General features: G+C 40.7%; 1 protein-coding gene across 1 annotated transcript; it reads right to left on the bottom strand.

Annotated features, from left to right (window-relative positions):
* Positions 1-8,437: 8,437 nt before the first annotated feature.
* Positions 8,438-11,991, bottom strand: org (oogenesis-related gene). Its single transcript, XM_066648296.1, has 7 exons — positions 11,867-11,991; positions 11,598-11,678; positions 10,905-11,127; positions 10,597-10,751; positions 9,207-9,311; positions 8,731-8,769; positions 8,438-8,649 (listed from the first exon to the last, which is right to left on the bottom strand). Exons 1-6 carry the CDS (start codon positions 11,918-11,920, stop codon positions 8,746-8,748), a joined length of 642 nt encoding a protein of 213 aa, XP_066504393.1. The 5' UTR covers positions 11,921-11,991; the 3' UTR covers positions 8,438-8,649; positions 8,731-8,745.
* Positions 11,992-14,969: the final 2,978 nt, after the last annotated feature.

The following is a 14,969-nucleotide window of genomic DNA, read 5'->3' as shown; positions in this document are numbered from 1 at the left end:
GTTGAGAAAGAAATAACAATGTGACAAAGACACAGCTGAGAAACAGCTCACCAGTCACCCAATTATTTTTGGTTCCCTTAAACATATATAAAAAAGACTGATTCTTTCATGGTTCACCAATTTTAGACATAAATACTTTCACTAAAAAGCAAAGTCTGTTCTTTAACTTATTTCAAGTTCAATGTGCCGGCATTATGAATGTTCTGTCAGCCCCAACTGCTTTATTCTTTTACAGTTTCTAACACTTACACTGTATGCATTAGTAAAAAAAACACACACACACACACATAAAAAAATGCCAGTTTCCCCATGATCCCTTTTGTGAATCAAGCAACCAACGTGGGATTCTAATGCTACATTTGGGAACATTAAGACTAAACATCTTGAATTAAACAGAAAGCACAACTAAATTTAATTTACAGTGTGCGCAGTGGCCAGTCTTAGCAAGACAGACGGTTTAATTGAGTTTCAGAGGAAATTAAATACAGCATGCAGAACTGTTCCCCAAGGCAGCCAGGAGTTCTAGCTTTACTGCCCAAATGGGGGTTTGAAATCCAATCTGTAGCATACAAGATGTAACGTTACCCATTGCACTGTCTACCTGCTATTAATCTTGAAGTTTATAGCACTCCATTTAAGAGGCGCACAGGGCCTGGCGTAAACCCAGTTGTTGTTGAGTCAACCCTGTTGTTCCATTACTGAGAAGAGACTTAGCTGCATTCTGCTGAAACCGAACTTGAAGAATGGCCACACAAAAACAATTTCTATACACACACTGACAAAATAGCACTTGTACAGTCTGAGGGCGAAAGGGTATGGGACTATCTGTGCACAATTATTCAAATAAATAGAGATAAAAAAAAATAATTACAGTGCTGTGCAAAAGTTATAGGCAGCAGAGATTATGAGATTTAAATGCTATTTATCTGAGTAGTAAATGTTTATTTGCAAAAAAAAAATTCCCAAATCTCTCCTCGTGGCAGTCTGTATTATTTGAGGTTATCATCAATAACTAGTTTCAGTGGTTAATAAATGATGATTTTAAATAATGTGTGCTGTTGATTTAACAAATTCATGCAATCAAGGAGAATCTGAACAAAACATTGTTCTTCAAACGCATTCACATCTACTACTGTATAGAAAAATTTATACTATTGTTGTTTTGTATTTGCTGTGATTATATATAACTTTATACAAGCGCCAAGCACAAGTCATTAGTTTAAATATATATAACTATCTTATGGGCCTAAGACTTCTGCACAGTACTACATTACAAATATTTATACAGATATACATTTACAGTACCTTAAAGGCTAAGCACCACTTAATGGACCTCCATAATTATTTCACATTATTTTAGTTACTGACATATATAAGTATGAATTAAAATGAAAATAGCAGCTTAATTTGCTTTAAAACTGACAATTTTATTAAATCGACGGAAAAACCCGAGCTCACTCGCTACGGAAATTCTTGAACGCAACCGTGACGTCACTGGTGGACAACAGCTGAACAACGCCGCGGTAAAACACCGTTATGACTGACTGTTATGACAGTATCTAGCTAAATAACCAACATTATTCATGACAATAGCCTAGCAATAAGCTAAACTCAAATTTAGAGGTACCGTTATTCTTGTAAATGTGATCGAAATCGAGCTCGACAATGTTCATCCGACACTATAAACCTCCGTAATGCAGCTACGTAGATAGCCTTGTATAATGAGCCACCGAGTTTAGCAAGTCAAGCTAACGTTAACTAACACCAACTAAAACAGGCGAAGTAAGTGTCCTTACCCTGTTTACCTCCATGTTACAGAGGCTCTTGAGCACCTTTCGTTGGTGTCCTTACATGCCCATATTGTTGGAAAAGCGCCAGTGAAATGAGCTACAGATAACGGAGTGAGCGGATGGTCCTTTCCAAAGTGTTCCAAAACGTTTAAAGTTGACAAATTTAGTCCATTTTCTGGATATTTTGGGATCTTTGGGCCATTTGTGCACAGATGTCTCACTGTACATTGAATTATTGCAGCCAAAAACAACACACCTTTTCGTCATTTTGCATTAAATTAAGTGCAACTTCTAGAGTTGTTGTCCACCATCTACGTCACAGGCAAGACGTCTATTAGAGTTTCCGAACACCGTTCGGGGGATGACTTGCCTGGGACATGGTGTTCCTCCTTAAGCTGTGTAATAAACCCTGATCTGTCATATGGAATGTGCTACTAAACAGTATGTATATTCCATATTCATTTAATGAATTCTATTTTTTTCTGAATCGCTTAGTCAGGTTCTGATTTATATGCCATGCCATGCCTCTGACAAATTCCAGTACCAGAACAGCCACAAACTCTAAAAAGAAAAAAAATCTATTTACTGGTACAATGACATCTCTGTCCAAGAGGGCTACAGGAGAATATCTGTGCTGACAGAGCCTGCAGCTAACATGCTTTTAACCATATCTTTTTGCAGAGTGACATTAACTTGTCACCACTAAGAAGCTGAAAGTCGAAGCATCAGCATTACACCAAGAGCAGCTCGAGAATGCCAAACCCATACGGAGCAATGCAGAGGAATGTCAGAGGAAATAGAGAAAACATCAACATTTTGCAACGCTCCCTTGCACACAGTGATTCTGGGTAGGGTCTGAACCCACCTCAACTCCCTGATAAGGATGAAGTAGACACAGAACACAGGACGATTGAATAAATGAATTAATGGATGAATAACATTTCGTCATGACTGGTATAGTCCAGATCAATACTGGGAGACAAAAGTGTCATCCCTAACAACGATATTTGATGTACCAAAAATATTAAGCCAGAATATGGCCCCCAGGTTCTGTGAAATTAAATTACTGAAAGCAGTTCTTTGACTCTGCTGCACAAATAAAGGTGGAACAGACTGAAATGTGTTTGTTTTTGGCAAAAAAATTTAATTACAGTACATCAATCCCTAATAATTGTTTACCATTGTTAATGACTGGCTGATCTTTCTGTAATGAAGTATAAGGTGTATGCATCTTAAATGAGTGAATTACAAATATTGAAAGGTTATGTGTTGTCATGACAGCTATGAAATGGCCAAAAGGTTATCTGCCTAATACCTGAAAAGAAAAAGTCAGAAAATTAATAGAGACTCTTTCAGGAACAAAGAGTGTAAACGCACAGTGTTTGAAATACCTCAATATTCATGACATTCAAAGTAAAGACGTATACAGAGTGCCGTCATTCCCTTTTCAAATAGGCTTCTAAAACACTGCTTAATGAACTTCAAAAAGACCTTCTGCCATAACAGATGCCTTTATTTTTGCATTGTCTTTTGTTTGACGGTGACTAGTCCCCTGATCTGCCACTGCAACAAAAGCATTCATTAAAGCTTCTCACAAATCTAAAGTCCTTCTGCTGCAACTTCCATCCCACAACTCAAACCTATTGACTGAACAATTTGCAAAGATTACAATGGCACTCTCTCTGATTCCGATTATTAATTAATTACCTTTGGGACACAAATCCTGCTCTGGACTCAGTCAAGACAAACAAACAAATAAAACATATCTCACCGATTATAAAACAGCAGGGTTTTTCAGCTAACCTTTTGAAGAGGAAGAGTCCAACAGCTACTGTCAAATCATCACAAACAAACACAACTTTATCCTGTTAAATCAAGGTCTATAACAACACATTACACATTGATTATCTGTAAGCGCTTATCCAGTTCAGGGTCACAGTGGGTCCAGAGCCTACCTGGAATCATTGGGCGCAAGGTGGGAATACACCCTGGAGGGGGCACCAGTCCTTCACAGGGCAACACACACCTACGGTCACTTTTGAGTCGCCAATCCACCTACCAACATGTGTTTTTGGACTGTGGGAGGAAACCGGAGCAAACCCACGCAGACACAGGGAGAACACACCAACTCCTCACAGACAGTCACCCGGAGCGGGAACCGAACCCACAACCTCCAGGCCTCTGGAGCTGTGTGACTGCGACACTACCTGCTGTGCCACCGTGCCGCATTACACAGTGAAAAATAAATTAGAAACAGTGTAACCCTAACACAACTATTAACAAGGTTTGGGTATTTTTATATGAAATGCCTTAATTCCTTTTCAGATGACAATTTTCCAAGCTGTCCTTGTTCCTAAGAATTAAACAGATGTTTTATTTGTTGTTTCTTTAAGACTGACAATTTAAGTATGCTCTGACTAATGAAACACTCCTTATAACTTCAATTGCAATGAGTGAAGTTAAACACCTTAAAACTGAAAGAGGGAAGACCTCATCTGGGTCTTTCTTTAGTGAGAGTGCCAGTACAAGGTTAAATGGAGTAAAACAGACACGACAAGAGCAGAGTGATGAGAATACTGATCAAATATGCAGAAAAAATAATGGAGAAAAAGAGACTAATACCTGAATTGCAGCTCAAGCCTCATTCTTAGGTGCCTCGTGTTTGCTTTACACATATTCACTCTTAAAAGGGCTCTGAACCAGGCTGCTGAGATAGTGCAAGAATTGTGTTACGTTATTTGAACTGAGAACTGCGTTAACTTGTGGAAAATGGGGTGTAATATGGCCCCATTCACTTTTGGGGTCGAGAAAAATTATTATATTTCTGAGCCTACAGAAACTGACAAACATGAAAAGAAAGACATTTCAGTGTCAGTCCCATGTGTTAAAGTGGATGATCGAATCGGTTCTAAATTATTCTAAAGGCTCAGGCTCAAAGCACAATGACTTCTGCAGTTTATCCTTCAGTGAGAGAGAGGAACCTGTGCTTTAAAAAAGATATAGTAACCTCATGCTCATCATCCAGGTCAGTGTGCCCTACCTGAGTGGGACTCCTGCGGTCACTCAAGCATAGTCAGAGGTCCTGCGTCAAAAAGCTTAGAGATTTAGCAACCTAAGCAAAGTTTTATTCCCCTCAAACAAACTGCGTCCTTTGTGAGAGGACAGATATTACACTAGAGGCAAATAACCTACATCCTTCACCTCTGTGTTACCTCATGCAAAAATAAGCTTGAGCAGTTTCTCATAGAACACACACCCAAAAAAAAAAAAAGTATCTTATCGACTCTGCCATGTGCTCCACTCTCCATCCTGCAAACATCAAAGGAGCGTTCCATTCAAACTTCATCTTTTAATATGTGATTCACAGCCTTCACAGCTTTGAAAACAGCTTAGAACTAGTACTCCATTTCTTTTTCTTTTATAGAATTAGCCAAGTGCTCCACAGCCAGACTCTTTTATTTATTCTTGTCTTGTCCAGCTCTAGACAAAGGAAGCACTGGTTTCTTTATTTCAAATCCAATGTGCTGGAAAAGAGAACAAAAAATACAGTTGGTTTTGGCCAAAACTGTGGTCACCAGCCCATCCGACATTTCTTCTCAAATCAATTGTACTAATTAGGGCAGGACTATATAGGGAAAATATCTCTTAGACTAATATTTAATTTGATTTAAATTGTCATTATTTTCTATTAATTAAGTTTCAGAAACGGGGCAGCAGGGAGTGTCGCAGTCACACAGCTCCAGGGGCCTGGAGGTTGTGGGTTCGATTCCCGCTCCGGGCGACTGTCTGTGAGGAGTTGGTGTGTTCTCCCTGTGTCTGCGTGGGTTTCCTCCGGGTGCTCCGGTTTCCTCCCACAGTCCAAAAACACACGTTGGTAGGTGGATTGGCGACTCAAAAGAAAATGTCCGTAGGTGTGTGTGTGTGTCTGTGTTGCCCTGTGAAGGACTGGCGCCCCCTCCAGGGTGTATTCCTGCCTTGCACCCAATGATTCCAGGTAGGCTCTGGACCCACCGCGACCCTGAACTGGATAAGGGTTACAGATAATGAATGAATGAAAAAGTTTCAGTTTTTATAACCAAGAGAATCTGGCTTTAATTTTGAAAGCTGAAGGTAGTGTGCCAGGCTGTAATTTAGTTGCAGTTATGTGCAAAGCACAGTACTTGAGGGCCACATGATTGGTCTAATTCTTTTATACAGAACCCTTTAAATCTTAAGATGTTATTTTTGATAATGCAGGTTATTATTAAAACAGCAGCAGTGAATTAAAAAAAATTGAACTCTTTCAAATGGCGATTTCAGTGTAAATAAAGTGAATATTTCAGCCCTAGCATTAATAAGGGCATTTATCTCCATTTGCTGCAGTAACAGTTTCTACTCTTGTGGGAATTCTTTAGAATATCAGAGAGGTGATATCACAGAGCTATTATTGCACTGTGAGCAAAAATGCAGAGTGTTTTGTGTTAAAAGTGAAGTCTTTTCCACTCAATGTACTGGCTGTACCAAGGAAACCAAAGGAGTGCCAACATCAGCAGGCTTCTATGAAATAGCAAAACAAAACATAGAAACTGACAGAAAACACAGGATACCACTTTGTTCTCTCTATCAAAATGTTTGTCCAGATTGAAGATAAAGTGAAATTAATGGCTCTCACACACTTGCTCCCATTGACAATTTCAAACATTCAATTCACCTACAAAAATGTGTGAGAGGAAACCCACACTGAAAGAGGGAGAACACACCGAGGTCCTCACAGACAGTGACCTGAAGAAGGATTGGACCCAGAACCCTGGAGTTCTGTGTCAGTGACACTATCTTTCACACCACATTACCACTACGTTAGATGAAAGAACACACATTTTTATTCAAGTGGCCCACCGTGAGGGAAACAGAAACAAAGCCATCCCTAGAAAACATGGCTTCAAACCTTTAATGAAGATTTACAAGCACTTGGTATCAGCTGGTGTGAGGCTGAACTCACTGTAGGAGATCAATAGCGATGGAATCTCACTTCCCAATGAGCCAAAAGGTACAGGAGAATCCAAGTGAAGTACTGACGTTTTAATTCATATTTAGAGACAGTTATAGACCTCTGGTATTCTCTTCATAGATTTATAGGATTGTTATCTAACTCATGTAGCAGAAGGACCATAACATTGCTGTACTGCATACTGAGAAAAACCCAGAATGCAACACTGCCTGCAAGCCAGAGGCACTCTAAATGATATCAATGATATATCAGCTTACCGTTCACAACCAGCGGTGTCTTATAAATCCTTATAAGCCTTATCAGCATTAAAGAGTGCAGGCATGCTATAAAAAAAAACCTTTTCTGCCCTACACTCAACTGTCTTTTCAAAAAGGCAGACAGAAAAATTCCCAATGGACCACAGATTCAATCCATGCTTTGAGGCTGCCCCCCCCCCCCCCCCCTTCCTTCCTAAGCCTTCTAAAGAAACCTCATTTTATTCCTGTTTTTGATCCATAACCTCACAAGGTCAAGTTTGAATCCTATCTATACACAGTAAGCAAAAATACTCTGCAATGACAGTACTAATATAATACTCAAACACTGTAAACACTAAAATATTTCCTATTTAGCCTCAAAATGATGTACATAACTGACCAGCTGGAAGAAATTGTTTTCAAGAGGGTGATGAAACAAGCTGCTTCAGTTGAGAGGCAACCTCAAAATGAGCAACCGTATGTGCCAGTAGGGTAAGAGGTGCAGTAACATTCAGTGTGGGTGATGATTCTTTAGTACAAAGGCTCCTATACCCTTATCAGTCTTATGTGAACACTACTCGCATCCTGCTCACAGTGCCACAGTGATTGAGCACAGGATGTTTTTGCCCATAATGGAAGGTGAGTGCTTTGAGAGCACAAAAGGTATGAATAAATGCACCTAATAGCACGTAGGAGGCCACTGCTCTGGTTATGCATTTAAAGTGTGTAGACTAGGAAAATTGGATGCATCTAGGGAAGGTTAGAAAAAAAATGGCATACCTCAAGTTACTGCTATTCAATACTAGGTACCAGCCTTGGAGAAATCAGTTACCCCAGGTACATTTGCACTAAAACAAAAGGCACAGGAAACCACTTCATTACTATAAATGAACACTGCAACTGCCCCACGATATCTGTGCCAAACTGTGGTGAGCAGCAAACTGACAGCAAGAACAACAGTGGGAATGAATTACAGTTATAGGCTTAGGTGCTACTAAGGTAATTCTTAATCAATTACATGTGGTCCAAATCATTTGGAGAATGATGCTACTATTATTTCTGTTCTAGAGGGAAGCTCATGGGGAGGAGGCAGACTGGGTTACATTTAACTATATTTTTTTTTTGCAGAAGAACAAAGGTCAGTTAGCCAACTACTAGCCACACTTCATAACAGATTAAACTGGACAACATTAAAATTAATGCATTCCTGTACATTAAGCCTGCCCAAAGACAATGTCTACAATTATTTTTACAGTTCAAAGGCACCACGGCTAAGATTTAGCAGGTTCCAATGATCTTCACTATTCATTCTTAATTCAGGCCAGCTTTCATAATGTATACCTTTAATGAGCATATTTCCCCATTGGTGGATACAGTCAGATACATCCTAGTAGATTAACATTTGCACTGTGTAGAACGGGTACTCATGATCAAGAGGGGTTTAGTCAAGTTAGCATTTAAAAATCAAAAACAGACACCATACATTTTATTAGTGAAAACCTGCCATCTGCTGGTGAATAGGCACAGTCAAAAAAAAAAGAAATACACACTCAATACAGTTTTATTTTTCAATACAGCAATAACACAGAACGCATACAAAAAAGGATCACTAGGCACATCTGGAGGTTCTTGGCATCTAAAAGATGAACATTAATGAATGAATATGCATACTAATGGAATAGTCATGAAAACCATTAACGTAGTGGCAGATACATACCCAACATGAAACATTTCACTGTGCCTCTGGAGGAATTCCCTGCAATGAAAAACATCTGGAAGTGAGTGAAGGTTTTAGGGGCAAAATCAAATGAATTAATGTTAAAGCGTCCATGAATGCATAGTCAAAATATCACCATACTCAGCCTGCAGCGAGGACTGCTGCAGACTATTCCACATGATACATGCTGCACTTAAGCATTTTAAAATGCCCTCTCACACTTTTTAAAAAAGGATGCCTCATTGAATTCTGGCTCATTTCATACTTAACCAAACTGTCCATATTTATTCAAACACTGCAAAAATGTTAACAATAACTGACAGTAAACAGAACTGTCATATAACCTAGTATCCCTCCTACTCCAACTCTAGTCTTGGACATCCACAGCACTGCTTTTATGTAAAGCTTTTCCTGTGCCTGGTGTACTAGAATTCACCCCTCCCCCAAAGAGTGTAGATGTAGTAAGGTATCCATACCGTCTCCAAATCTTTGATCACAACAACACCCTGCTCCATTTCAAGATCACTCTCCGTTTCGTTGTGTGACTTGTACTCCTCACTGTCCGTCTCAGCTGCACTGGGCTGCAGGGCCAGAGAAATCAAATTCTAATGCAAACATTAAGACTCCAGAATAAAAGGCCAAGCACAATGCAACCCAAGTTTATGTACACTGCAGAAGAGAAAGCTGGTCTGCTCAGATGGGCAATACATCCCTAGTAATAGATCTGGCACAAGAGGTAGTGACTGATACATTGCCCACAACTGCATAAAAATATAGAAACCATACCAGGACTCAAATGGATTAAGCAGCAAAGAATATGAAAGAAACCGTGGTCTAGCAAGAGACCATTTTATGCTAATGATAGAATAAAGCTACAGCATAAGGCTATTACAAGTCTTTATAGAGGAATTAATTTGTACAAACTATTAAACAGACATGAGAAATACAAGTTTAACCACCATTTTTCAAACAAATGGGCCCCAGAAGAGATGACCACAACTAGCCAAAACACTGGGTCGTTCATTGATTTAAAATAATTATATAAAAAAGGTCAGTGTTTTAACACCAAAATGATCAAACTATGTGTAAGAAAGTGATGTCCCGATGGGTGTCTTTGAATATTGACCATCTGCTGATACCGAGTCCCAATCTGATCAATTTTCCTGCAGTACTGTTTACAAAGTGCACACTACAATGAAACAAGAAAAACTGCCTGCAATCAAGCTGCTGCTTAAATTTGTTTAGAACAAACAAATGGTGTCTTCATAAACAGTGCATATACATATTTGTAATCATTAAATCCAATATGATCATGCATAAAGAAATACTTTGATTCTAAAGTCAGTCACTTATTGCCATCACAGATGTGTTGAGCGACAAGTTATGTAGCATTTCAGAAACGGTGCTAAAATAAGATTTATTTATTAAGCACTGACCCATTTCTCTCGGCTTCACCACAAAACCAACAAACCCCTGTAGGCGAGACTTCATTAGATGCAGCACTAAATAGACAGCCAAGTCTGGCTGCTGATGGTCGTCACTTATTTAGCCAATGAAAAGGGCACGTTTAGAAGTCGTGGAGTCTCTGCCCCTCCCTCTGGCTGAGGGAGAGCAGCATGTCTCAAATCATGGTCTAACAGCACTTTTTTAAATTAAAGCTTTGCCACTGGTTTAATTTTTGTCCTTTGACTCTTATTTAAAGAGAGGTAGGCCTGAGTGTGCACGATAAATGTGCTGAGAACTGCTCCAGCAGCATACACAAACAATGGCAGGACAACGGTGTGTGTGTGCACACACACGTCAATAATGGAATAATGACAAGCCTACCAAGTACTCATGCTAGCTAAGAACTAGTGGTGGTCATACTTCATAGTCTGGGTCACCAGCATGGTCCTCATCAGTAAGCTCCTGTGTGAGAGCTTCCACCCAGGACTGCTGCTCTAGCTCCTCATCTTCATCTATATCATCCTGCTTTCGCTTACTTCCTTTCCCACAAGGCTTAGTGGGAGAGCAGCGCACATCTATTAAAAAAAAGGCAAAAGATTTAAAAAGACAAAACACTGGTACTTTTAGAAGGCCTCTATCAACTGTGTGTATATAACATGATATAATAGTGGGGGTATTGGATGTGGGTGATTAGTCAATTGCATTCTATTCATTTTAACAGACTAGACCTGGAGACACAGAGCAGCCGATGCTTGTGCAGACAGGGAACCCCAGGACACCCTGGACCCTGCGAGGCAGTATAGACAGCAGCAGGCGAGAAGCCCACCGCAGACGCTTCCGGCCAGTCCTGCACTGCCGTACAGCTGGAGAACCACCAGCCTCTGAAGAGAGGAGACACCTTCTGGGAGAGGAGAACCCAAAAAGCCACCACAAGCCACGGAAACCACGCACCTGAAAGTGACCAAGACATAACAGAATTATTATTTATAAAAACAACATACATATACACAATTTTTAAAATACATTAAGCCAAACCAGGTTTCCAGTAATTGGTCCCATCTAACAGCTACACATTTGTAAATGACATCTTTACCAACTTTAAGCTTTAACAGTTTTCCTATTTCTGTGAGGAGTAACATCCTGCTCCTATGCTGACAAACATTTTATATTCAGTATTTAGTCTCTATTTTCTGAAATAGTCTTACCAAGTCTTACCAAAAACATTACCAATAACGTTTATTTATTCAGCCGTCGGCCTTCAGCCAAACATTAAGTTTCATAGACAGAGAACGCAAATTCTTAAAAAACTCGATAAACTGTGTTAGAAACAATTAAGAAGAATGATGGAAGTCGAGCTTAAAGAGATCAAAATGCAGAAGATGGTCTGGTCGAAAATGGCGAACCAACCGCTGGCCACTCACCACAAAGCTGACTGGCCAAAACTGGGAAATTCGACAGAAGACGGATGCGAGAAAACCGCTTCTCTTCAACACTACGTCCCTCTGTTGAAAGAAAACCAAAAAAAACGAAACCGAATAAGCTTTCTTCAAATTATCCACTCCACCTTAAATGATAGTCAAGAGCCTGCACCGTGTCATTACTCTACCGTTCACGGTGGAACAGTTTGAACTGAAAACCTGTCCAGAAAAAACACCCAGCACATGGGCAGAGGTTAGTGAGAGAGACTTGCCTGCTGACCCTCCGGGCGCTCATGTTCAGTGTTGACACTGCACTGCGAGGCCATTGTTGACCAAGTACTTCTTCACTCGAGTCTAACTTTGGCGCTTTTCATGTAGCGACGGTGTCATTCAACCAATCACAATCCCTGGCCCATTGGCCAATCATTCACGACCAATTACGCCACGCGTAGGCTAGCGCTCAGCCAATCAGCACTTAGTTTTCCGGGTTAATTACCCTAATTACATGATCGAGCCAATCATATCATGGTCTTGTTTTTTTGCGTTTTGAAACGCACCCTTTTGTGAAGTGGTTAAAGAGCCGATATGCATTATAAACACAAGAATTTTCGTGGCAAAAATGTTGGTAATGGGGTATAACCATGGACTTTTAGGGCCACGACACTGAAAAAAAAGATTCTGAGAGTAAAGTCAGAATTCTGAGAATAATCTCAGAATATTAATAAGAATAATCTTGGAATAATTTTGAGGAAAAATCTATGAATAATACTGAGAAAAAAGGTCAGTATAATTCCGAGAATAAAGTCAGAATATTTAGAGAAACACTGTTTTCGGTTATAATTTATTATAATATATAGACAGACAGACTCACAGTCTGTGCTCCATGGAGTGAGTTGCGAAAGAAGCAGTCAGTGGAGTGAACAGAATTATTTATTAAAAGCATCCACACGACTGCGATGCATACAGCTTTAGTTTATTGTACAAGTTCATGAGCCGTAATGCGATGGAGCCTCGTGTGCACACTGGAGTTCCACTCACTTTGGATCCATCATTTTCGTGATCATTAATTGTATACTGTGAAACTACATGCCCTCTTCTGAATAAACGGGTCTTACACGAATCAGGATTTAAATACTAATCACAATCTGGTACAAATTTGGCAGAGGACTGAGTATTTATCCTGAAATCTATGCCGTGGCCCTAAAACTTCATCGCACAATTAGGACCACTGCATCGAAAATAATGTTTGAGTATAAAATAAGAACTTTTCTAAAATAAAGTGTGAATATTTCAGGAAAATATTTATATGTTAAGCTCACGGTGGCGCAGCAGGTAGTGTCGCAGTCACACAGCTCCAGGGACCTGGAGGTTGTGGGTTTGATTCCCACAGTCCAAAAACACATGTTGGTGAAGGACAGGTGCCTCCTCCAGGGTGTATTCCCACCGTGCGCCCAATGATTCCAGGTAGGCTCTGGACCCACCGCGACCCTGAATTGGATAAGGGTTACAGATAATGAATGAAATTTATATTGTAAGCTTCTACATTTCAAGGAATGTTCAATCTGAATGCCTATTTGTTTGTCAGTATTCCTTAAAGAACAGCAATTTAAATTTCCATACCCTACAACCGCATAAAACAGCTTAATGTCTTGTCGTCCATCAGTTGCTTGACGTTAACCATCCATGTTTATTATAATGTTAAGACAACAACCAGATTGAGCTCATAAACAGTATAGATCTGGGTCTTGTTTCCCCAAAACGTCTTACTGTTGATATCACCTTAACAGGGAGAGAGGGTGAGAGAGTTCAAGTCACTCTACCTCTTTAGAGCCTTCTTTGTTCTAAGATCCTTTTGGGAAACCAAGCCTTGATCAGAAATGTATAAGCCTTTAATAATAACAATAATACAAAGACGAATGATAATAATATGACACCCAATATATAACAGTTTAAGTAAATGTTGTTTATTATTAAATAAATACTGTTTAAACTAGATTTAACTGTTTATTGATTTGGTTTGTATTTGGATGAGAGTTGTTGTGTGGCAGAACTGTGCCTTGTATGAATCATCATGTTTTTGATGAGGAAGCCTCTTGTTTATACCTCTCCTACACCCCTGCAGTCTGTGATCCAACAGAAGAGCCACACTTGGCCTGGGCTTCCGCCGAGGCGTGCGTCCAATGGGTCGTCACATGTGCGTAATCAGCTAAGTGGAGGGCCTTGAAGGAGTGGCTATAAAACACAACAGGGCTTCCCACTGTCTCCCATTCTTTTTCTCAGTCATAATTGCACCAGAAGAACCCTGAGGAAACATGAACAAGCCTGTATCTCGTACCATTAGTGCTGGCTGCTCTCCGCTCAGTCGCTCAGCTGAGAAGCCCCCCAGCGGCTTTGAATTTGTGCGGCGTCACAGTGCAGCAGGACTAAGAGCTCTGGCCTGGACATCACCTGGTGCATTCTCCTGTTCTGTGGGCTCGGAGGGCAACACTAGTCGGGACAGCTTGAGGGGCATTGTGGTGACCCCAGACAGCATCCCACAGTTTATCATCCCCAGGCTTGCAGTGGAGGATGCAAACAGGGGCAAAGAGCATCGGGATGCCTGGGACAGCACAGAAGAACTGAGCGTGTCACCTCACCCACAATCGCCGCCATCTTCTTCACTTTCTTCCTCCGCATCATCTTCATGTTCGCCCTTCGACTCATCTCCAGCTCTTGGACGCAAAGCGCACCGCAGCATCTCAGACCCCGACACCTTGAAGCGGACGTTCCTTCGGCGCGGCAGCTCCATCCCGTGCCCCATGATGGAAGGCGAGCACTGCCATGATCCCACCACCAGGGCTGCACTATCCTTGCCACACCTGCCCAAAGTCACCACACCATATGGGTTCATAACTCTCAGCCAAAGTCCTCAGATGGCCAATGAGGAGGAGCTCTTCCTCCAGGCAGGACATCGCCGCTGGGCCAAGGATGAGGAGAACGTCCCACTGAGGAAGCCAGACCTGCAGAACAGAAGAAATTCCTCATGCAAGACGATGCCCATCCACGTCTACGCAAACAACCCAAAGAAGCAGCCCCCAGGCAAGGCAAACTACAGCTGGGAGACCCTGGGACATTCAGAATCATCTTCAACTACAGCTACACAGCCACCTGCCAGCAAACCCAAATGCAGTCTCTGGGGGGTCCTCCGCAAACATCTCACCAGCCAGAAGGACACAAAAACATGTGACTAAACATACAGCAGAATGAACAATGACACTGGAATTATTCAATGCTAATTATACTTTTGTAATAAAGACCAACTGTGCCCTGTTCAAATCTGTGTTGCTCTAAAGTTATAATTTTATTAAAAACAGGGTGAATGATTTATGTTTCTGA

The sequence above is a fragment of the Hoplias malabaricus genome, chromosome 16 (genome assembly GCF_029633855.1).
Source record: "Hoplias malabaricus isolate fHopMal1 chromosome 16, fHopMal1.hap1, whole genome shotgun sequence".
NCBI classification, from domain to species: Eukaryota; Metazoa; Chordata; class Actinopteri; order Characiformes; family Erythrinidae; genus Hoplias; species Hoplias malabaricus.
Note: the sequence above shows the minus strand (reverse complement) of the source record. Positions and strands in the feature narration are given on the sequence as shown.